This window comes from Leucoraja erinacea, chromosome 5 (genome assembly GCF_028641065.1).
Source record: "Leucoraja erinacea ecotype New England chromosome 5, Leri_hhj_1, whole genome shotgun sequence".
NCBI classification, from domain to species: domain Eukaryota; kingdom Metazoa; phylum Chordata; class Chondrichthyes; order Rajiformes; family Rajidae; genus Leucoraja; species Leucoraja erinaceus.
Genome location: NC_073381.1, coordinates 48,077,611 through 48,102,884, shown reverse-complemented (window position 1 = coordinate 48,102,884; position 25,274 = coordinate 48,077,611). Strand labels below are relative to the sequence as shown.

Below are 25,274 nucleotides of genomic sequence, written 5' to 3'. Positions count from 1 at the left end.
GTTGGTGCAGTGGCTTTAAAGCCTTTCAGATCCCAACTGAAAGTCAGATAATTGAAACTGCTGCACTACTGCCTGCAACTTAATCCTAAACGACAAGCATTCTTTTCTGGAACTTTGGAACATAGTTGAGCAAACAATTTGTGGATTGTTTCACTGGATTGCTTCCCTTCTCAATCAAGAAATGCTGAGCAAAATGTACTTTTAGACAAATGCATAAAATAATTTAATTTGCAGTTGGGCAGACTGCAAATTAATATTGCAAATCCATACTGCATTATCACTAAATGTTACTGCATACTATGACTCAATAGATTAACATGTAATTCTTGATTAATCATTAAGTAGGATTTTGACCCCCATTTGCAAAATAAGTCGCGGTATTTGGAAAATCAAATTTAGTTTCACCATTTTCCAAGTCAACTTTGAAGCAGCTCTACATTGACAATATTTGTTTGCAAACCTCTGAATTTGGAACTTGGGCTAAAACTCTGATCTCTGGAAGGTTGTAGTAAGATGAAGAAAAATAGATTTGAGCATGATATTGAATCTCTGCACCGAAACCAGGTAGGTAATTCTATAACTAACCCTCTCTGCTTGCAATCTAGTTACATTTTCAGGTGCAGAATTAACAGGAATTAAGTAAAGGAGGAAGCTCTTGTTTGTTTTAACAAATAAATTGTGCATGTCATTGGCTGTGTATAAGCTATTTTTTCATTATTTATTTCAAGCAGTTCAGTTATTAGAGATCACCAGTCTCCAGGTCAAGATTCTACTGTTATGTATACTAAGGGATTTCCTCTGGAAAAAGTTGATTGTATGGTGTAAATACATTTTATTGCCTGTATTAGTAGAGAGTAAATGTGTCACCGTGGTTCAATTCATAGTAACCTCACTGCTGAGTCAGAATTAAAGATTTCTAGTTCTGAGGATAGTCTGTGTTTTCAGAGTTGCCATCTTCCAGATGAGAATAAAATTGAGGCCTTGATTGCTTGCACGGATGGGCATAAATAATCTCATTGCAATACTTCAAGAAGACCCGTAGCATTAATCCAAGTTCCTTGGCCAATATTTATCCCTTAACCAACATCACTGAGAGACGGATTATATGGTTGTTATCCTCTCGTTCTTTGTTGGAATTTTCTTTGTACGAATCACTACACATTGCTTACTCTACAGCAATTACTCCACTTCAAAAGTTTCATTTTGACAGGAAGCAGCTTTGGGATCCCAGAGCCATGGAAAGTGTTCTAATAACACAAGTCTTCCTCCTTGTTAAGTACAAGGATATGGCAGCAGAAATCCCTACTTAATTTGACAGAGAACAGATTTTGACCTGCTGTATTTTGCAGTGAAGCAGCAGGCAGAGAAATTGTATGCTAACATGTCAGTGTACTTAGTCAGCATAAATTCTAATCCAATTAATCAAACACTGCTTTACGAGGGAATTTTATCAACCAGTCATCAAAACAACTTCTACATGTACTGCCTAACAATAAAGTCAAGTGCCTGAACTTTGAACTCAGATAACTCTAATTGCATTTAATCATTCCAAATATCAGGCACCTAAATCTCGCCCGAGTTTAAGCATTGGAATGCCAGTGTTAAACTGGGCACTTTTTGATGTGGTTCAGAAACATAGTGTTATATTCCGGACGGCAAAATGAATAACAACTTACATGCAGGTTGCCTGGATCATGAGAGAGAGATTTATTACCCAACATTCCCTGCTTATATTGAACACCAACTCATTAACATATACATTAATATGTATGAATACATTACACTGCTCTCCTTTTTTAAAGTATTAAATCTAAGTACTCATTTACAATTTTGTTGTTGTGATACTTGATTTAAACCAGTATTTATGAAATTTTAAATGATAAACATAATATATTTATTTTACATATCTACACATTTTCATTTTACTTATACAGTGCGTTACTTAATTTACCAACCTAATCTGACTACTGGTTTACAGATCCTGCCTGATCGTCTAACAGTAACAGGTGTAACAGGTTTAGGTGTTGACTCAACTGTTGGCTTGTTTGGCTCTGTTTTAGTACCCTGACTTTGACCAGAGAAATCTGTTTCTTTGTCTGTACTAACGGAACTTTGTGTTTCAATCATAGTGGTCGCGTCCAACTCACTTTCAGATAAAAACTCAGGGATTAGGACCATGTTCAGTTTGTGGTTCTTCTTTGGCTGGAATCATTTGATCAACATGAACACTTTTGATCCTATCTCCAACTTCAACTAAGTATCTTTTTGTTCCACACACTTTCACTATTTTCCCAACATCCCATTTGTCTCGACTGGACTTGTTGGGAGGACTGAGAACATGAACCTGCTCATTTGGCTTGAAGTACCTCTCCTTTTTGTGGGAGTCAAAATGGCATTTTGACTTAACTCGTTTTGCTCAACTCTCAAGGCCAAATTAGGTTGAACTAGCCAGGCATATTCTTAGCCTTCTCTTCTTCAACAGTTCTACAGGTGAGTAAACCGTTGGTGTGTGTTGTGTGGTTCTGTACTTCAGTAAGAAACTAGCCAAGCCATGTTTCATGCTGAGCTTTGAACCACCCCTCAAAACCTGTGCATCTTTGACAATTCTACCAGACCTTTCCACCGCCCAGTTGGAGGCTAGATGGTATGGGGGAACAAGTGGGTGTTTTACACCACTCCGCTGCATGAACTCTTTAAACTGTTCTGAATGAAACTGTGGCCCGTTATCAGAAACAAGTTCTTCCGGTAAACCATGGCATGCAAAAATTGATCTCAACTCATCTATGGTACACTCTGTAGCAGTACTTGACCCCATATGCTTAACCTCAATCCATTTGGAATGACTATCTACTAGTGCCAGAAAATGATCATTACCCTTTTCACAAAAATCTACATGAACTCTCTGAAAAGATCTACTTGGCCATGACCAGGGTTGCAATTGTGTTTTTTGTGCTTTACTCCGGCAATTTTGGAAGACGCTACTTTTGCTCACCAGTGACTCGATGTCACTGTCAATACTAGGCCAATACACAAAACTCCTTCATGCTTATTATGCCAGGATGTTCGGCATGAAGTTCATTCTTAATTTTGTTTCTCAAAGACTCTGGTACAACCACTCTGTAACCCCATTTAACGCATCCCTGCTCACATGATAATTCATAGAAACATAGAAACATAGAAATTAGGTGCAGGAGTAGGCCATTCGGCCCTTCGAGCCTGCACCGCCATTCAATATGATCATGGCTGATCATCCAACTCAGTATCCCGTACCTGCCTTCTCTCCATACCCCCTGATCCCCTTAGCCACAAGGGCCACATCTAACTCCCTCTTAAATATAGCCAATGAACTGGCCTCAACTACCCTCTGTGGCAGAGAGTTCCAGAGATTCACCACTCTCTGCGTGAAAAAAGTTCTTCTCATCTCGGTTTTAAAGGATCTCCCCTTTATCCTTAAGCTGTGACCCCTTGACCTGGACTTCCCTAACATCGGGAACAATCTTCCTGCATCTAGCCTGTCCAACCCCTTAAGAATTTTGTAAGTTTCTATAAGATCCCCTCTCAATCTTCTAAATTCTAGAGAGTATAAACCAAGTCTATCCAGTCTTTCTTCATAAGACAGTCCTGACATCCCAGGAATCAGTCTGGTGAACCGTCTCTGCACTCCCTCTATGGCAATAATGTCCTTCCTCAGATTTGGAGACCAAAACTGTACGCAATACTCCAGGTGTGGTCTCACCAAGACCCTGTACAACTGCAGTAGAACCTCTCTGCTCCTATACTCAAATCCGTTTGCAATGAAAGCTAACATACCATTCGCTTTCTTTACTGCCTGCTGCACCTGCATGCCTACCTTCAATGACTGGTGTACCATGACACCCAGGTCTCGCTGCATCTCCCCCTTTCCCAATCGGCCACCATTTAGATAATAGTCTGCTTTCCTATTTTTGCCACCAAAATGGATAACCTCACATTTATCCACATTATACTGCATCTGCCAAACATTTGCCCACTCACCCAGCCTATCCAAGTCACCCTGCAGTCTCCTAGCATCCTCCTCACAGCTAACACTGCCCCCCAGCTTAGTGTCATCCGCAAACTTGGAGATATTGCCTTCAATTCCCTCATCCAGATCATTAATATATATTGTAAATAGCTGGGGTCCCAGTACTGAGCCTTGGGGTACCCCACTAGTCACTGCCTGCCATTGTGAAAAGGACCCGTTTACTCCTACTCTTTGCTTCCTGTTTGCCAGCCAGTTCTCTATCCACATCAATGCTGAACCCCCAATGCCTTGTGCTTTAAGTTTGTATACTAATTTCTTATGTGGGACCTTGTCGAAAGCCTTCTGGAAGTCCAGATACACCACATCCTCTGGTTCTCCCCTATCCACGCTACTAGTTACATCCTCGAAAAATTCTATAAGATTCGTCAGACATGATTTACCTTTCGTAAATCCATGCTGACTTTGTCCAATGATTTCACCACTTTCCAAATGTGCTGCTATTCCATCTTTAATAACTGACTCTAGCAATTTCCCCACTACCGATGTTAGACTAACTGGTCTGTAATTCCCCATTTTCTCTCTCCCTCCCTTCTTAAAAAGTGGGGTTACGTTTGCTACCCGCCAATCTTCAGGAACTACTCCAGAATCTAAAGAGTTTTGAAAGATTATTACTAATGCATCCACTATTTCTGGAGTTACTTCTTTAAGTACTCTGGGATGCAGCCTATCTGGCCCTGGGGATTTATCGGCCTTTAATCCATTCAATTTACCCAACACCACTTCCCCGGCTAACCTGGATTTCACTCAATTCCTCCAACTCCTTTGACCCGCGGTCCCCTGCTATTTCCGGCAAATTATTTATGTCTTCCTTAGTGAAGACGGAACCAAAGTAGTTATTCAATTGGTCCGCCATATCCTTGTTCCCCATGATCAACTCACCTGTTTCTGACTGCAAGGGACCTACATTTGTTTTAACTAATCTCTTTCTTTTCACATATCTATAAAAACTTTTGCAGTCAGTTTTTATGTTCCCTGCCAGTTTTCTTTCATATTCTATTTTTCCTTTCCTAATTAAGCCCTTCGTCCTCCTCTGCTGGTCTTTGAATTTCTCCCAGTTCTCCGGTATGCTGCTTTTTCTGGCTAATTTGTACGCATCATCCTTCGCTTTGATACTATTCCTGATTTCCCTTGTTATCCATGGATGTACTACCTTCCCTGATTTATTCTTTTGCCAAACTGGGATGAACAATTTTTGTAGTTCATCCATGCAGTCTTTAAATGTCTTCCATTGCATATCCACCGTCAACCCTTTTAGAATTAATTGCCAGTCAATCTTGGCCAATTCACGTCTCATACCCTCAAAGTTACCTTTCTTTAAGTTCAGAACCATTGTTTCTGAATTAACAATGTCACTCTCCATCCTAATGAAGAACTCAACCATATTATGGTCACTCTTGCCCAAGGGGGCACGTACAACAAGATTGCTAACTAACCCTTCCTCATTACTCAATACCCAGTCTAAAATAGCCTGCTCTCTCGTTGGTTCCTCTACATGTTGATTTAGATAACTATCCCGCATACATTCCAAGAAATCCTCTTCCTCAGCACCCCTGCCAATTTGATTCACCCAATCTATATGTAGATTGAAGTCACCCATTATAACCGTTTTGCCTTTGTCGCACGCATTTCTAATTTCCTGTTTGATACCATCTCCAACTTCACTACTACTGTTAGGTGACCTGTACACAACACCCACCAGCGTTTTCTGCCCCTTAGTGTTTCGCAGCTCTACCCATACCGATTCCACATCCTCCAGACTAATGTCTTTCCTTTCCATTGCATTAATCCCCTCTCTAATCAGTAACGCTACCCCACCTCCTTTTCCTTTCTGTCTATCCCTCCTGAATATTGAATATCCCTGGATGTTCAGCTCCCAGCCTTGGTCACCCTGGAGCCATGTCTCCGTGATCCCAACTATATCATAGTCATTAATAGCTATCTGCACATTCAACTCATCCACCTTATTACGAATGCTCCTTTCATTGAGACACAAAGCCTTCAGGCTTGTTTTTACAACACTCTTACCCCTTACACAATTATGTTGAAAAGTGGCCCTTTTTGATTTTTGCCCTGGTTTTGTCTGCCTGCCACTTTTACTTTTCACCTTGCTACCTATTTCTTCTACCCTCATTTTACACCCTTCGGTCTCTACGCTCACACATTTAAGAAACCCTTTCCCTTTAACTCCATCCTCCACTGTCCCATTCAACACCCCACCCCCCTTATTCAGTTTAAAGCCACCCGTGTAGCAGTGGCAAACCTGCCTGCCAGAATGCTGGTCCCACACCTGTTAAGATGCAATCCGTCCCTTTTGTACAGTTCCCCCTTACCCCAAAACAGATCCCAGTGATCTAAGAATCTAAATCCCTGCCCCGTGCACCAGTTCCTCAGCCACACGTTCAGGTCCTGTATCTCCCTGTTCCTGCTCTCGCCAGCACGGGAAACTGGAAGCAAACCGGAGATAACAACCCTGGAGGTCCTGCTTTTCAACATTTTTCCGAGCTCTCTAAAGTCACGCTGCAGAATATTCATCCCCTTCTTTCCGACATCGTTTGTGCCGACATGCACTACCACTTCCGGATGTTCACCTTCGCCCTTGAGGATTTTCTGCACTCTGTCCGTGACATCCTGGATCCTGGCACCGGGAAGGCAGCACACCATCCTCGCATCCCGTCTGTTGCCGCAGAAACCCCTGTCCGTACCTCTCACGATGGAGTCTCCCACTACAATGGCCTTGCCTGCCTTAGGCCTTTTTGGTTTTGGCTCAACAGCCCTATTCGCATCACAGGCCAGTCCGCCGCTCACGTCTTCTGTCCCAACAGCTTCTAAGCGGATGAACCTGTTTACAAGAGGTACATCACCCGGGGGATGTACCGGGGGGGACGTTGGCATTCCATGCTTCCCTCCCTTTCTCACTGTCTCCCACCTTCTCTCTTCCAGTACCTTAGGAGTAACAATCGTACTGTAGGACTTGTCGAGGAACGACTCCGTTTCTCGTACGAACCGGAGGTCATCCACTTGCTTCTCCAGTTCCCCAACACGGCCCTTCAGGAGCTCTACCTGGATGCATTTTTCGCATTTGTAGCAGCCAGAGGCACCAGCGGTGTCCTTGACCTCCCACATACTGCAAGCATCACACTGAATCAGCTTGCCTGACATCTCCTTCTTTCGTCTCCCTCTCAAGCGTATTGCATGGTCTCCTCTCCAAAGACTCTCGAGCCAAAGACTCACACTTTTCTCACAGGGCACTTCCCGCACAAGGCCGCTCACTCACTGCCGCTCGCAAAGAGCTGTCCTGCTTAAATTGACTGATAAATTGCCTGATTTACCAATTTACAGAGCAAATTCCTCAGTTTTCAACTGTTTGCACCCCTCTCCTCCCACTTGGGCTAGAGCCAATCAGTCCTATCTCTTGCTAATCTGTTGCTGCTGTTGTTCCTCCCAAATCTACAGCAGGTACAGCATGGTGTTGATTATGGAAAGGCTTCAGCTCTGAGTTTAGAACTGAGTTCAATCGATTGATTTCAGTCCAACCGTTCAATGTCTGTTCATAGATCCACTTCAGCACAGTGTATTTCTCAGTTTCTGTTGCAATTTCTGTTGCAGTCACTGGAAAGTCTTCATCTACAACTTGCAGTGTGTAGATTGAGTTCTCACTTCCTATGTCAGAGTTCTTGTGGGGCAACCGGGACAATGCATCTGCAACGGCGTGGCACTTGGAGCTTCTGTACTCAACCATGTAGTCTTCCTGAGACAGTAAAATTGCCCAGTGCTGCATCCTTGATGCCGCCATGGAAGGTATAGCTGACTTGGGACCAAGTATCACAGTAGTGGCTTGTGATCAGTCACTAGGGTGAATGATCTGCCGAGAAGAAACTGATGGAATTTCTTAATTCCAAACACAATGCTGAGTGCTTCCTTTTCTATCTGTACATAATTGCGTTCACTCGGTGAAAGGGTGCGGGATGCAAAAGCAAAAGGCTTTTCCTGTCCGTCATTCATTACGTGGGAGATCACTGCACCTACACCATAACTTGAAGCATCACAAGCAAGTTTCATCTCGCGTGTCATATCGTAGTGAACAAGGAGTTTGTCACTTGTCAAGTTTTCTTTGCAGATGTCATATGCACGTTCCTGTTCCTTTCCCCAAGTCCACTTTACATCTTTTTGTAGCAGATGATGTAATGGCTTTAGCACAGTTGCTAAATCTGGAAGGAATCATGCATAGAACTGTACCATCCCAAGGAATGATCGTAGCTCTGACACATTGTTGGGTTTTGGAGCTGACTTTCCTTATCGACATTGAGTTGGGCATAAGCGTGAGACAAATCCAGTTTAGTGAAGACTCTTGCTCCGCTAAGTTCTGCATACAGTTCTTGCGAGGTTGGTAAAGGATATTGTTCCTCATCAACGGCTTGGTTGATTGTGACTTTGTAGTCACCACATAGTCGAACAGTTTTGTCGGCCTTGGGTACGGCTACAATTGGCGTTGCCCAGTTACTCTGGTCTGTCTTCACGAGTACTCCATTGCGCTCTAATCTGTCGAGTTCTACCACCACTTGTTGCTTTAGTGCATATGGTACAGGTCTTGGTCGACAATACACAGGTTTCACATCTTGCTTAAGTTGAATGTGTGCAGAGTACCCTGTTATTCCCGTGTAACTGTCAGCAAAAATATTTGCATGTTTGCTTATGACGTTTTCAAGACGTGATTTGGACAAATTGACGCTGAAAATGTTCTTCCAGTCTAACTCTATTCTGCTCAGCCAATCCTTTCCAAGGAGGGTTGGTTTATTTCTGTAGCTGGCCACTATGATGGGCAGTGTTACTGACTGACCATTATGCTGAACTTTACAGTTAATTTGTCCAGATGTCTCCAAAACGTCGCCCGAGTACATTCTCAGCTTGACCTTACTCTCAAACAATGGTATCTGTGGGAACTTTGTTTCGTACAGGTCTCTGCTCATGACCGAACAATCCGCTGCCATGTCAATACACATATCGATTAACTGTTCATTAATCAATAGTTTAGTTCAAAAGTCCTTGCCTTGGCTGGTTGTAGGCTTATCGATGTTGGTTGCATAAATGGTGTACAACCCAAGTTCATTTCTAATCTGGGTTCATCTCCAAGTTGTGAACTCCTCACTGGTGTCGCTTGATTCCCGCAGATTGTTGATTTCCTGTTTTAAGCTTGGTCCGACATGCTGAGGCGATATGGCCTTTCTTCTGGCAGTTATAGCACTTGGTCATTTTGAACTGACAAAATTGGAATGAGTGATTACCATGGCAACGATAACAACTGGCTGAACTCGGCTCCCCACCATATTTTGGTTTTGGTTTAGCGCCTCTAGGTTTGGCCATAGGCACTGCCTTGTGACTGTAAACGGCCACTGCAGTCCGTGGTGGACGAAACTCGTGAGCATTCTTTGATGCCATCTCCATTGTGGTAGCAATCTTGCATGCTTTCTCGAATGTGAGATCTGGAGTGTTCATGAGTTCTGACTGAATTTGTTCTTCCACTAGACCACAACCAAATCTGTTGCGTAGTGCGCGTCCGAGAAAGGTTCCAAAGTTACAGTGTAAACTTGAGTTTTTCAAGGCAACAACGTACTCATTGATTGTCTCATTCTGCTTCTGGTTTCTGGTGCCAAACTTATAGCTTTCCGCAATTTCCAGCGGTTTTGGGTTGAAATGCTCCTCCAACTTCTTCATAATGTCTTTTGCCTTTATGGGCGCAAGCAGATTCACGAATGTGCCGTTTATTTCAGGACCGATGTCCATGAGCAGAATCGCTTTCATGCATTCACAGACGGCCTTATTTGTTTCAGCCACTATCTCTCCTTCACCACTAATCTCCATTATGTTGTTTGCCGTGAAAAACATGTTTGCTGTCTCCATATAGGAGCTGAACGGCTCTCTACTCTTGTCAAAAGTGCCACGGTTTCCGATGTAGCCTGTGGACGCTACCATCGTGTCGTTCTCTTTTTGTTTAAAGTCCGTTCAAAAACCCTGATTTCTTGTCTGTTCTAGTGTAACAATTCATCTAAAACCTAGCTGTGCAAAGGCTATTCAGCTTGAGGAACTTGACAAAAAAAAAAAGTTCTCATACAATCCCAAGGACGAAATCTTGCCACGTAGACACCACATGGAGATAGCCTGACAAACTCTCGACGATTTTTCCATCTGCCATTTTAAACTACAGTCCCCTGCAAAGAAGGATCTGTGGCCTATCGTGTCCAGCTCTCAAACAACTGCGACACAACTCCGTATTTACTGTTTAAAATGTTAAACAATACTGCATGTTGCAAAACAGTCCTGCACTGTATTTAAAGGATGAGTTCACAAACTCTATCCCATCCTCGTCTCCAATTTTGTTACATTCCGGATGGCAGAATGAATAACAACTGACACGCAAGTTGCCTGGATCAGAGAGGGATTTATTACCCAACATTTCCTGCTTATATTGAACACCAACTCATTAACATAGCCATGAATATGCATGAATACATTACACCTGGCATCAAGTCGATAATGTTCCACATTAACAATGCATCTGCACAAATGAGCTGATCACACTGCACGTTGTGAGATCAGTCCAACTTATTGATACATGTCTGGAGTGCTGCCTAATGCTCCAACTGTTTTATGCAGTAGGTTTTTTATCTCAATTCCTGCGGATGACCTACATTCTTTGGCACTCTTTCTCTGCATAGGGGTATGCTGGAGAGGACTTCAAGCCTCCACTAAAGTTGCCAGACAGCTGGTGTCCAATGTAATCCTGCATATTGGGCAGCCATCTTCGTATGACTGAGCTCTGTATGAATAACATGGTGTCAGTATGTTTTCATTATCAATGGGGCCCCATGTAAAGAATGAGCTACATCCAGGTAAGTTTTATGGGTCCAGAGTTTCTGATAGCAAGGAGAGTGAGATTGCTTTCACTGTCATTATACAATAAATATGACAGCAATTTTGAGATTTTGCTCCATGTGATTTAATGTGAAAAACACAGAATTGTTGGCTGTGATCCAATGCGCTATCAATGTGCTATTTGCAGCCTTCTCCTCCACATGAAGATTGAGATAAATTTGAGGTATTTATGAATCAGTCGACGATAAAATACTCCGTAAATCTCACCCACACTGATGTGAGGTTCTGGTGAGTTTTTAATGATGTGCTGAGCTAAAATACTGCCAGCAACCAATTTGTTTTATGTTGTGCATTACAAATTCTTAACATGAATTTAAAAAAATATTTATTTATTCCTTCAAACTTATTTATGATCTTTCATCTTTTATGGCAATCATATGTGTACTTCCCAATCTTAATTTAGCAATTTGTATTATGTAAAAAAAATGTTTTTTAAATTGTGATTTTTTTAATGTAAATGAGATTCGGGATCCCATTATGACGTCATTGTGACGTCGAACGCGGCTGACGGGCCGGGCAACTGGAAAAGTGGTTTGAAAAGTGATTTTTGTAACGTTTAAAACGTCAATGACCTGTAAAATACAACATCAATACGGACAAAACTTGTTTCATTTACATCCCAGGCCAATGGTGATTAAGGTGGGCCAAATTTTTAGTGCTATTGCATACGGTTTTGGCAGGGTTTGGGGTTCTCGCCGCGCACACGCACGCATACAAACAAACAAGATGAGAGTATTAGTAATATACTAGACTAAGTGGGACCCGTTGGGTCCCATGTTAACACGGGAGGGCTGGTCCTCCAATGCAATATTCCTCCTCTCCACCAATTCCAATATTGGTGGCAAGTGGGGGGGGGGGGGGGGGCTTTCTGGAGTGCTAGTATGGGTATTGTAGGTCGAAGGGACTGGTTTTCTGAGGGCTAGTATGGACATGTGGGCCAAATGGATTATTGGGGTGACAACTCAGTCACTCAAGCCTGATGTGCTGGCAGCTCACTCACGGCAGGTGAGCGAGCAGTTGACTCGCGGCTATTCCTTGAAATTCCATTTAAAGCAGGGTGCATGGCCAAAAATCACAGCCGTAAATGGTAGCGTTTTATCTAAAATCAATATACAGTGCAAACAGGAAGAAAGTGCATTTGCAGTAGTGCCTTTTAACTTCAAGACAAACCACCCAAGCCGCCATTTGCAGTAAGTAGTGCATTTCAACTTCAAGCCAAAGCACCCAAGCCACCATTTGCAGTAGGTAGTCCCTTTCAAATTCAAGCCAAAGCACCCAAGCCACCATTTGCAGTAAGTAGTGCCTTTCCGCTTCATGCCACCATTTGCAGTAAGTAGTGCCTTTCAACTTCAAGCCAAAGCTCCCAAGCCACAATTTGCAGTAAGTAGTGCTTTTCAGCTTCAAGCCAAGGCACCCAAGCCACCATTTGCAGTAAGTAGTTACTAGTGCCTTTCAACCTCAAGCCAAAGCACCCAAGCTACCATTTGCAGTAAGTAGTGTCTTTCAACTTCAAGCAAAGCCCCCAACCCACCATTTGCAGTAAGTAGTGCCTTTCAACTTCAAGCCAAAGCACCCAAGCCACCATTTGCAGTAAGTACTGCCTTTCAACTTCAAGCCAAAGCACCCAAGCCATAATTTGCAGTAAGTAGTGCTTTTCAACTTCAAGCCAAAGCTCCCAAGCTATCATTTGCAGTAAGTAATGCCTTTCAACTTTAAACCAAAGCTCAGAAGCCACCATTTGCAGTAAGTATTGCCTTTCAACTTCAAGCCAAAGCACCCAAACAACCATTTGCAGGCAATGCCTTTTTCTTCAAACAAACCATATTTTCATTTTCAAAGCACATTAAGGGTACTCACAGTTGTGTAGACATTTATTCAGTTATTCAGAGCTCAGAGCGACGTGGCCGTTGGCTTCATCCATCTTGCAGAGATTGAGTGAGGCACACCACATCCTGGTTTTATAGTCCCTCCCCCTCCCTCCAGCAGGGGCAGAAGAGAGAATGGTGATATTAAAAAAAAACATTAATATCTCTCTGATTTGTCATCAATGGGGAAAATCCTCCGCACCCATAAGGCGGAGGGGGGCTCTGAGCGAGGTGGCCAAAAATGACGGCCGTAGGTGGCGGCGTTCTGTTGGAAATCGCAGCACAGTGGGCCAAAAGCGGTCAAGATCAGAGATTTAGTAATATAGATAGATGAAAGAAACATAAACTTGAGATAGAAGTATAGAACAGTCACCAGTCACGATATTTCTGGATGTGAATTCTTGGACAAAGAATTCACATCCAGAAATATCGTGACTGGTGACTGGTATATTTTTGATTGTGGACCAAAATGATTAGAAATCTTACTGATCGTACCGACAGTCAACTCCAAATCCAATTACTGCTTTAATTTTAAATACATATTTGCCATCTCCTGAGGATGGTCAGCAATATAAAGATGTTTCCTTTGGTTCTTTTCATTGCAGCTTACAGAATATGAAGACACACTCCCCATCACAGAGAGGTCTAACCCCATAACACAGGATATAGATCTATCAGATTCAGTTCAGATTGTACAACTGTTGAAAAAATGTGATGAAGAAATATTTCAGAAGGAAGAAGACTCAGCAACAAACTATAAGGTACAAAATGATTCCATGCTAACCACCAGTGTAAATTGTGTTTCTCTTTCCCCAAATGCTGCTTGACTGACTGAGTTCTTCCAGCAAAACTGCTTTTGTCATAGTCACTCCTGCATGTTCTTTATGAATTAATCTTTACTATATGCAGCAACTGGCCAATATTTATTTTGTGTTACTGACAGACACTATACAGTGAATCCATCTTAACGGCTTTGAAGGACACTGCCAAGCAAGTTCAAGAGAAGCTGAGGGTAGGTGATGAAATGATAATTGTTGAGCCTCAACAAATTTACTATCAATTCTGACAAAATAAACTCTGGTCATTTTATTGGGAAATATAACATAAGGCTTTATATATAAATGTTTTTTGAGCTAAATATTACAATCCAACACTGCTGATGCTGAATAATGCACAGAAAATAGTACATTGGTGCAATTTAGAGAGCAGTTCATACCATTCACAGTTCATTTGGTTTGATGTCAAATAACTTTGAACGGATTATAAATGGCCTGCACTGTGAACCAGTTTCAGTAACCTATGTACTCAAATTTCCAATCTGCGCTTCTGTCACATTCCATGCTGGAAGCATTAAATCATCAAATATACCCCACAGTAAATTGTACATCTGAGTTACTCCACAAAGAAAATGAAATGTGTATGTTTCACAAGAAGAAAGGAAGGGATAAAGGTGGAACATTCTATTTAAACTCTATTTCACAGAGGTTTAACTTTAATCCTGATTACTGAATGTATTCAATATGTTTATATATGGGTAGTCTGCTTTGGATTTCAGTTGGAGTTATTTTACACGATAGGTATCCATAGATGTGGGCTCTGTTGCCATGGACACAGACACCGAATGACACACAATGGAAATGGCGCAGGCCTCATATACAAAATAACTCATTATTGATCCACTTCATTCCACCTGGGCCGTTGTCAGTGATTGGCCTCCCCATTAACTGCCTCCCTTTAATGATCTCAGCCCTGTTCTGGTCATTTCTTTGAGTACCCTTCATCGATCAGTTCCCCAACTTCCCACAAACCACTCCTTGGTCAACCTCACTTACTCCTTTACCCTGGGTGGCGCCATCAGCAGTGGTTGCCTCCCCTACCGTCCGCCTGTCCTTTCTTTTTTTGTTATTTTTTATTATGTGTTAAAAGTATGTTTTAGTGTTCCTTGGTTTGTTTTATGTGGAGGGTGGGGGAGGGGGTTGGAGGAAACTTTTTTTCAATCTCTTACCTCGATGGAGATGCAATTTTTTTCCGTATCATATCTCTGTCCCCATTGCGGCAGAACATCGTGGAGTTGGTAGCCTTTCCTAGAGACTGACCCAGCGCTCCAAGCGGCGGGGGTCTGCGGGGCTTTAACATCGCGGAGCTTGCGATACCTTTTCCGGGGATCGAAGTTCCAACTGCGGGACCTGTAGACTTTAACCGTGAAGCCCGCGGTCTCAGATAAGAAGAGGCCAATTCGGGAGCTCCATGCCACGGAGAGAATTTCAACCGTCCCAACGCGGGAGTTTTGATCACCCCCACGGGGGCTTCGATCGTCAGTGACAGGGGCTTTGATCGCCCCGACTGCGGATGGTTTGACTGCCCCGACAGCGAGAAATCAAAGAAGATGAAGATTAAACTTTATTGCCTTCCATCACAGTGAGGAATGGGGTGGATGCTTATGTTACATCTGAATAAATCAACGTGTGAGCAAAATCTGATAATACATAGCACCCTACGAATTTGGAAACAGTTGAAATCAAGTCTCAAACTGAGCAATTTCTCTTCCCTTTTACCAATTGCTAACAGTCCCTCGTTTAAATCGTCTACTTTAGATAAGGCATTTGCACAATGGAAAAACTCAGGAATTAAAACGCTAGGAGATCTTTACGAGAAGGGGATTTTCCTCGCGTTTCAAGAATTACAGGAGAAATATCATTTGAAAGCAAGTAATTTTTTTAGGTATCTTCAAATCCGAGACTATGCAAAAACACATACACAAGACTGTCATTCTATGGGCCCAGATATATTAGACGAATGCATGAATAGACAGGCGGATACAAGTAAGTTAATATCCTACATTTACAATACCCTTTTAACTGCACACATCCCATTTTCTGAAATGCTTAGGCTTATGCTTGGGAAGATGAATTGGGTTTATTAATCTCAAAGGATAGCTGGGAGGAAAGCCTTCTATACATACATTATTGCTCTCTTAATGTTAGGCACTCCCTGATATAATTTAAAATACTACACAGACTCTACTATTCAAAGTCCAAATTGAACAAGATCTTCCCAAATGCCTCTCCTATTTGTGATAAATGTCTCCTCCAAGAAGTGACTACAACCTATTATTTTGCTTCCTGTATAAAGTTACAAAACTTCTTTTTTCTTTTTTGTTTTGATTTAGGTTATAAGGTTAAAAATGAAGCTGTACAATAATTGTATAATTATTATGCCGATCGTCTTATCCTTGTACAATTGCTTCTAATAAAAATAAATTAAAACAAATTTTAAATAATAAAACCTTTACGTGGTTGTGTGTCTTGTTGTTCACTCTTTTTATGTATTTATTTATTTATTAGAAGTAAGTACAATACAGTGATACCTTTTTCCAGGTGCCAAATATATGTTCACTTAGTATGGCTGTATGGCAACTCAAATTTCACTGTACCTTAACTGGTACATGTGACAATAAACTGACCTTGAAACCTTGACCTTGAAACCTTCAACCCCAACAATCTAACCTATTCCACAAACTCCTCTTCCCAAACGTGCCCTGCACCCTAATGTCTTCACAACCAATTCCACTTCCCTGGTCCACAAATCAGCTTCCTATTTTCCGCACCTCCAATCCTCTCCCAAACTGTTGCTCAGTATCCATGATGAGCTCTCTGACCTACCTCATTCCTTTCTTCTCACTAACCCTCTGATTGTCTCCCTCATTACATCCTCTTTTCTCTCCTCATATTTGTCCCAATCTCTGCTCCAAATCTGTCCATACCAGAAACCATTCCCCCTTAACCCAAAATTGCCTTGTGTTCATTTCCTCTTCAATCTCCACTCTCCATGATGGCAGGAGTCCACAGAAAAAGTGTTAATGCTCAATTTTTGGTCCCTAATTATTTCTTGAGAATTGTTTTTTTGAATCCCTAACATCATCATACAGATTTCCCAATAGAGGCTATTAATTTGGAACTAATTTTGAACATTATTAGGATCACTTTGTCTACAAAAATAGGTCTCATCTTAATGAACAAAAGATTAGGGGCTTTAAGTCTCAATGGAATTTGTTACTGATATACAGTAATCGTCAGAGTCGGGGGAATTGAAGATCTGAGCAGATTTGTGAATTCGTACTTTGCCACTACTAAATGTATGAATGATTTTTTCTTTAAACAAATATTTTGATATATATTTTCAGGATGCTGAAGATAACCTGATTGTGCTGAGCGGATGCGGAACTTCAGGAAGATTAGCATTTCTACTTGCTGTATGTATGACTTACTATTTCTACTCACTTATTATCACACTGAAAGTAGCATGCAGTCACTGAAAGTAAGCATATAGTCACTGAAAGTAAGCATGCAGGTACAACAGGCAGTGATGAAAGCTAATGGCATGTTGGCCTTCATAGCAATAGTAGTTGAGTATAGAAGCAAGGAGGTCCTACTGCAGTTGTGCAAGGCACTGGTGAGACCACACCTGGGGTATTGTGTGCTGTTTTGGTCTCCTAATTTGAGGAAGGACATTTTTGTTATTGAGGGAGTGCAGCGTAGGTTCACCAGGTTAATTCCCGGGATGGCGGGACTAACATATGATGAAAGAATGGAGCGACTGGGCTTGTATTCACTGGAATTTTGAATTCACCGGATCTTATGGAAACATATAAGATTATTAAAGGATTGGACACACTAGAGGCAAGAAACATGTTCCCGATGTTGGGGGAGTCCAGAACCAGGGGCCATAGTTTAGGAATAAGGGGTAGGCCATTTAGAACGGAGACGAGGAAAAACTTTTTCACCCAGAAAGTTGTGAATCTGAGGAATTCCCTGCCTCAGAATGCAGTGGAGGCTGATTCTCTGGATGCTTTCAAGAGAGAGTTAGATAGAGCTCTTAAAGATAGTGGAGTCAAGGGATATGGGGAGAAGTCAGGAACGGGGTACCGATTGTGGATGATCAGCCATGATCACAGTGAATGGCGGTGCTGGCTCGAAGAGTCGAATTGCCTACTCCTGCACCTATTATCTATTGTGTATTGTCTATTTCATCTCCCCATTTTTTCAGTCTGGCTATAATTATTCTATCACTAGCATTATCCATTTGTGTTTCAATTTTATTTCTTTATTATTCCGGCTCTATCAAATATTTTTGTTTCTTTTTTATAATCTTTCTATACAATGCTTTTCATCAGAAGAGAAACAGGCCCTTCGGCCCACTGGGCCCATGCTGACCAGCGATCCCCATACACTATCACTATACTACACACTAGGGACAATTTAGAATTTATACCAAAGCCAAAGTAACCTGCAAAAGTGAACGCCTGTGAAAGGAAACCGGGGCAATAAGTGAAAACCCACGCAGTCACGGGGAGATCAGATAAATTCCATAAGACAGCTCCCGTAGTCAGGTTTGAACCCGGGTCTCTGGCGCTGTAGGGTAGAAACTCTACCACTGCGCCACCATACCCGCCCAAATTTTCATTTTATTTTTATAACTTTTCATCCAATTTTGAACCCCCTACTTGACTCAACCTGGTAAACCATTCAATGCCACCCATATATTCATGGCAAGATGACTGCTTAAATAAACTCATCAAAAGTAGCTTTATTACGGTTGATTCTTCAATATATTGGTCTAGGAAGATTTCTTATACATACTCTCTTAATTTGTCCTCAATGCCATTATTACTTATTGGGATTGCCTGATTCTTCCTTTTTTTGTTTAGAGATATAGTGCAGAAATAGACCCTTTGGCCTATACCAACCAACGATCCCCGCACATTAACACTATCTACACATACTAGGGACAATTTACACTTATACCAAGTATACAAACCCAAGTTAATTAACCTACAAATCTGTACGTCTTTGGAGTGTGGAAGGAAGCTAGATGCAGGAAGATTGTTCCCGATTTTGGGGAAGTCCAGAACAAGGAGTCACAGTTTAAGGATAAGGGGGAAATCTTTTAGGACCGAGATGAGAAAAACATTTTTCACACAGAGAGTGGTGAATCTCTGGAATTCTCTGCCACAGAAGGTAGTTGAGGCCAGTTCATTGGCTATATTTAAGAGGGAGTTAGATGTGGCCCTTGTGGCTATAGGGATCCGGGGGTATGGAGAGAAGGCAGGTACAGGATACTGAGTTGATGATCAGCCATGATCATATTGAATGGCGATGCAGGCTTGAAGGGCCGAATGGCCTACTCCTGCACCTATTTTCTATGTTTCTATGTTTCTAAACTGAAGATCTCGGAGAAAACCCCCATGGTCACGGGGAGAATGTACAAGCTCTGTATAGACAGCACCCGTAGTCGGGATTGAACCCGCGTCTCTGGCGCTGCAAATGCTGTTAGGCAGCAACTCTACCGCTGTGCCACCATGGCCAAGGAAACTTTCACCAGACTGTTTTGATTTGCCTTTGCTACACCAAAAGTTAAATGTATGGATACAGTGCTAACTCTTCTGCTTTATTTTACTCTCAGTATCTGTTCAGTGTGTAATTTAAAGTGACCTAATGTAAGTGACCTTATCCATTTCTATTGCTTTCAGTCTTCCTTCAATAGTTTGTCCAAAACAAAAATCTATGACTACATCATTGCTGGAGGAGACAAGTAAGCAGCAACTATAACTATAACTACATTTAAAAAGTTACATCTACTGCAGAAAATCAGTGTTGTTTTGTTTGATCCACAGAGCTCTCATGACTTCTCAAGAGCTACCTGAAGATAATCCAGAAACTGGGATTAAAATGTTAAAAGCAGTAAGTTATATCATCTAATGATATTGTAGTTGGTCTTTATGTAACTGTGAATGAACCACATAGAGACTCCAGCTGTAAATTTAAAAGTATTTATTCAGCACAGCAGGCATTTTGGACGGCACTATTATAGAAACTGCAGAAACATGGGAGAATCTTTCTGAACACAAAATACATCAGGTTTCTATGTTCTTAAGATCAAAGGTAACAGCAGGTGTTTGAATTCCATTTAATTAGTTATAATGCCAGTTTGGTGCCATATTTTGGCTGCAGACATATGGTTTCATCCAATTACATATTTACGTTGAGAGTACATCGCAACTGACAAAAAATACATCTGAATACATCTGAAGAAGGGTCTCGACCTGAAACGTCGCCCATTCCTTCGCACCATAGATGTTGCCTCACCCACTGAGTTTCTCCAGCATTTTTGTCCACCTTCTGAATATTAAAAACACCTTTGCTGGGACAATATAATTCACATGAATAGTCTAAAAGCTTCTAAACACGGAAACTCCAGACGCACAAAACTAGTAGGAAGGAACTGCAGATGTTGGTTTAAACTGAAGATAGACAAACAATCTTCCGTCTGAAAAAAGGTCTCAACCCAAAACCTTCTCTCCAGTGATGCTGCCTGTCCCGCTGAGTTACTCCAGCATTTTGTTACTCCAGGAGCTAGTTTCACACAAAACTAGTGTCATGATTGCTTCTTCTTCTTCTTGCATATGGTGTGCACAGCCTAAAGTTGTAGGACAACTTGTTCTATTTGATCTTAATTGATTGTGCACGCCAGGTTGATTGCATTCGTCAAAACAGGGCGGACTACGTGAAGGTTGTAATCTCCCACCCCGTCATGATTGCTGACTCTCTAGATACATAAATATCCCAGTTATGGATAGACAGAACAAATCTGCCAAAGACCATGTTTGATGAGCTAAGTGATAAAATAATCAGTCAAGTCTGGAACCTCCCTCGATCTCTGTGATAATTGCGTAAAATAAATCAAACTGAACACATCTAATGCCTAGTTTGATGTAGCCCAGGTGTTATGTGTTATGTAACATAGACATAGACATAGAAAATAGGTGCAGGAGGAGGCCATTCGGCCATTCGAGCTAGCGCTGCCATTCATTGTGATCACGGCTGATCATCTGCAATCAGTAACCCGTGCCTGCCTTCTCGCTATACCCCTTGATTCCGCTAGGCCCAAGAGCTCCATCAAACTCCATTAAATTCATCCAGTGAGTTGGCCTCCACTGCCTTCTGCGGCAGAGAATTCCGCAAATTCAAAACTCTCTGGGTGAAAACGTTTTTTTCACATCTCAGTTTTAAATGGCCTCTGCTTTTCTCTTAGACTGTGGCCCCTGGTTCTGGACACCCCAACATTGGGAACATTTTTCCTGCATCTAGCTTGTCCAGTCCTTTTATAATTTTATATCTATCTATCTATCTATCTATACTATTACAAAAACTCTCATCTTGACAACTTCCGGTCTGCATTGCTTTTACATTTGTGCAAAAATGGTACCCTATATCGCTAGGATTTTTTTGCCACCTTACTCACCGTTCTCCTCTGCTCCAAGTGCACCATGTTTTGTTCCGATCGGTCGCAGATTCCAAAAGTTATGAAGGTTTAAAAAATCGTGAGATCCGCAGATTGGTCTTCTCACCTCTCAGTCACCATGAAGGTAACGCCCCTTCCGGCACCCGCTGGAGAATAAATCCCCGGAGTCTGGGCAGAGTCCGTGAGCACGTCCAGAAGACGCCCGTCCAGAAGACGCCCGTCCAGAAACCACCGAGAATAAAGCTGAAGCAGCGGAGTGTGGGCTGTTTTCCGTGGGCGGGGGTGGGCTGTATTCGTGGGCGAGGGTGGGCTGTGTTCATGGGCGGGCTGTCCTCCCCCACACACACCCACTCCCCCACGCACACCCACTCCCCCACACACACACACCCTCCCCCACACACCCCTCCCCCACCCCTCCGCCACATCCCCCTCTCCCACATCTTCCCCCCCACATCTCCCTCCTCTGCCACACACCCCTCCCCCTCCCCACACACACAGCCCCCCTCAACCCCCCCCCCCACACACACACCCCCCATCCCCCACACTCACACCCACCAGCCCCGACATGCCCAGCCTGAAGCCGTCCCCCTCCCTGGCTGCAGGACACTTCCCGCCTGAACTCGTCCCTGTCCCCCTACTACAGAATGCTCCTACCGTTGCATTGGGGGAACAGGTGAGTGGTGGAATATTTCCTTGGGGAACAGATTGTATTGCGGAACCAGGTTTCCCATGGGGGCTGGTGCAAAAATATGGCATTGGAGGACCAGGCCGTGTGATGCAATATTCCCCAATGCAATGTTCCACCTCTCCACCAATTCCAAATGCCATTAGCTTTCTTCACTGCCTGCTGTACCTGCATGTTTACTTTCAGTGACTGGTGTACAAGAACACCCAGGCCTCGTCGCACTTCCATTTTTCCTAATCTAACACCATTGAGATAATAATAACCATTATAGATATGTGATGAAAAAAAGATTAGTTAGACAAATGTAGGTCCTTTGCAGTCAGAAACTGGTGAATTGATCATGGGGAAGAAAGACATGGCAGACCAATTGAATAACTTTGGTTCTGTCTTCACTAAGGAAGACATAAATAATCTGCCGAAAATAGCAGGGGACATGAGATGGTCAAATGAGATGGAGGAACGGAGTGAACTGAGTGAAATACAGGTTAGTCGGGAAGTTATGTTACGTAAATTGAATGGATTAAAGGCCGATAAATCCCCAGGGCCAGATAGGCTGCATCCCAGAGTACTTAAGGAAGTAGCCCCAGAAAAAGTGGATGCATTAGTGATAATTTTTCAAAACTCTTTAGATTCTGGAGTAGTTCCTGAGGATTGGAGGGTAGCTAATGTAACCCCACTTTTTAAAAAGGGAGGGAGAGAGAAAACGGGGGATTACAGACCAGTTAGTCTAACATCGGTAGTGGGTAAACGGCTAGAATCAGTTATTAAAGATGGGATAGCAGCACATTTGAAAAGTGGTGAAATCATTGGACAAAGCCAGCATGGATTTATGAAAGGTAAATCATGTCTGACGAATCTTACAGAATTTTTCGAGGATGTAACTAGTAAAGTGGATAAGGGAGAACCAGTGGATGTGTTAAATCTGGACTTTCAGAAGGCTTTCGACAACGTCCCACATAAGAGATTAGTATGCAAACTTAAAGCACAAGGTATTGGAGGTTCAGTATTGATGTGGATAGAGAACTGGCTGGCAGACAGGAAGCAAAGAGTAGGAGTAAACAGGGTCCTTTTCACAATGGCAGGCAGTGACTAGTGGGGTACCGCAAGGCTCAGTACTGAGGCCCCAGCTATTTACAATACATATTAATGATCTGGACGAGGGAATTGAATGCAACATCTCCAGGTTTGCGGATGACACGAAGCTGGGGGGCAGTGTTAGCTGTGAGGAGGATGCTAGGAGGCTGCAAGGTGACTTGGATAGGTTGGGTGAGTGGGCAAATGCATGGCAGATGCAGTATAATGTGGATAAATGTTAGGTTATCCACATTGGTGGCAAAAACAGGAAATTAGACTATAACTGAATGGTGGCCGATTAGGAAAAGGGAAGATGCAACAAGACCTGGGTGTCATGGTACACCAGTCATTGAATGTAGGCATGCAGGTGCAGCAGGCAGTGAAGAAAGCGAATGGTATGTTAGCATTCATAGCAAAAGGATTTGAGTATAGGAGCAGGGAGGTTCTACTGCAGTTGTACAGGGTCTTTGTGAGACTACACCTGGAGTATTGCATACAGTTTTGGTCTCCTAATCTGAGGACAGGCATTCTTGCCATAGAGGGAGTACAGAGAAGGTTCACCAGACTGATTCCTAGAATGTCAAAACTTTCATATGAAGAAAGACTGGATAGACTCAGCTTGTACTCGCTAGAATTTAGAAGATTGAGGGGGGATCTTATAGAAACTTGTGAAATTCTTAAGGGGTTGGACAGGCTAGATGCAGGAATGTTCCTGATGTTGGGGAAGTCCAGAACATGGGGCCACAGTATAAGGATAAGGGGGAGGTTTTTTAGGACCAAGATGAGAAAAAAAATGTTCACACAGAAAGTGGTGAATCTGTGGAATTCTCAGCCACAGAAGGCAGTTGAGGCCAGTTCATTGGCTATATTTAAGAGGGTTAGATGTGGCCCTTGTGGTTAAAAGGATCAGGGGGGATGAGAGAAGGCAGGTACAGGATACTGAGTTGGATGATCATCCATGATCATATTGAACAGCGGTGCAGATTCGAAGGGCTGAATGGCCTACTCCTGCACCTATTTTCCATGTTTCTATAATCTGCCTTCTTGTTCTTGCCACCAGTGGATAATCTCACATTTACCACATAATCTTGCATCTGCCATGCATCTGTTCACTCACTCAACCTGTCCAAGTCACCCTGCAACCTGCTAACCCCAGCTTCGTGTCATCTGCTAATTTGCTAGTGTTACTTTTAATTCCATTATCTCAAACATTAATATATATTGTAAATCATTGCAGCCCCAACACCAAGCCTTGCAGCACTCCACTCGCCACTGCCTGCCATTCTGACTGGAGCCCGTTTATTCCTACTCTTTGTTTCCTGTCTGCCAACCAATTCTCTATCCATGTCAATACTCTATCCCCAATACCATATGCTCTAATTTTGCTCACTAATCTCCTGTATGGGACCTTATCAAAGGCTTTGTGAAAGTCCAGATACACTACGTCCACTGGTTCTCCTTCATCCATTTTACTTGTCACATCCTCTAAAAATTCCAGAAGATTAGTCAAGTAGGATTACCCCTTCATACATCCATGCTGATGGACCAATCCTTTTACTGCTATCCAAAAGCACAGTTATTACTTCTTTAATAATTGACTCCAGCATCTTCCCCACCACCGATGTCAGGCTAAATGATCTATAATTCCCCGCTTTCTCTCTCGCTCCTTTCTTGAAAAGTGGGATAACATTAGCTATCCTCTAATCCACAGGAACTGATCCTGAATCTATAGAACACTGGAAAATGATCACCAATGCTTCCACAATTTATAGAGCCACCACCTTAAGTACCCTGGGATGCAGACCATCAGGCCCTGGGGATTTATTAGCCTTCAGTCCCATCAGTCTACCCAATACTATTTCTCGCCTAATGCAAATTTCTTTCAGTTCCTCTGTTTCCCTAGATCCTCTGTCCTCTAGTACATCTGGGAGATTGTTTGTGTCTTGCTTCGTGAAGACAGAACCAAAGTTCCTGTGCAACTTCTGCCATTTCTTTGTTCCCCACAATAATTTCACCTGTTTCTGCCTTCAAGGGACCCACATTTGGCTTTACTAATATTTTTTTCTTAACATACCAAAATAAACTTTTACTATCCATCTTACCATCGTACTTCATCTTTTCACTCTGTATTGCCCTTTTAGTTGCCTTCTGATGTCCTTTGAAAGTTTCCGAATCCTCTAGCTTCCCGCTAATCTTTGCTATGTTATACACCTGCTCTTTTAGTTTTATACCATCCCTAACTTCCTTTGTCAGCCACAGTTGCCTCTTGCCTATTAGGAGAATGTCTCTGGGTCATGTCAGTTTACAAACCATTTATCTTGACTGAACTCTTTTGTTGTTAGGTAGATGCCTGTGC

The 25,274-nt window shown here is 42.5% G+C and overlaps 1 protein-coding gene across 1 annotated transcript in view; it reads left to right on the top strand.

The window, feature by feature from the left end:
* Positions 1 to 371: 371 nt before the first annotated feature.
* Positions 372 to 25,274, top strand: part of gckr (glucokinase (hexokinase 4) regulator) — a 61,521-nt gene continuing 36,618 nt past the window's right edge. The window contains exons 1-6 of the mRNA XM_055635538.1: positions 372 to 564; positions 13,464 to 13,619; positions 13,802 to 13,870; positions 17,042 to 17,110; positions 19,388 to 19,449; positions 19,532 to 19,598. Of these exons, the coding sequence (XP_055491513.1) occupies positions 514 to 564; positions 13,464 to 13,619; positions 13,802 to 13,870; positions 17,042 to 17,110; positions 19,388 to 19,449; positions 19,532 to 19,598 (474 nt within the window). The 5' untranslated portion in view covers positions 372 to 513. The remainder of the gene's footprint in view (positions 565 to 13,463; positions 13,620 to 13,801; positions 13,871 to 17,041; positions 17,111 to 19,387; positions 19,450 to 19,531; positions 19,599 to 25,274) is intronic.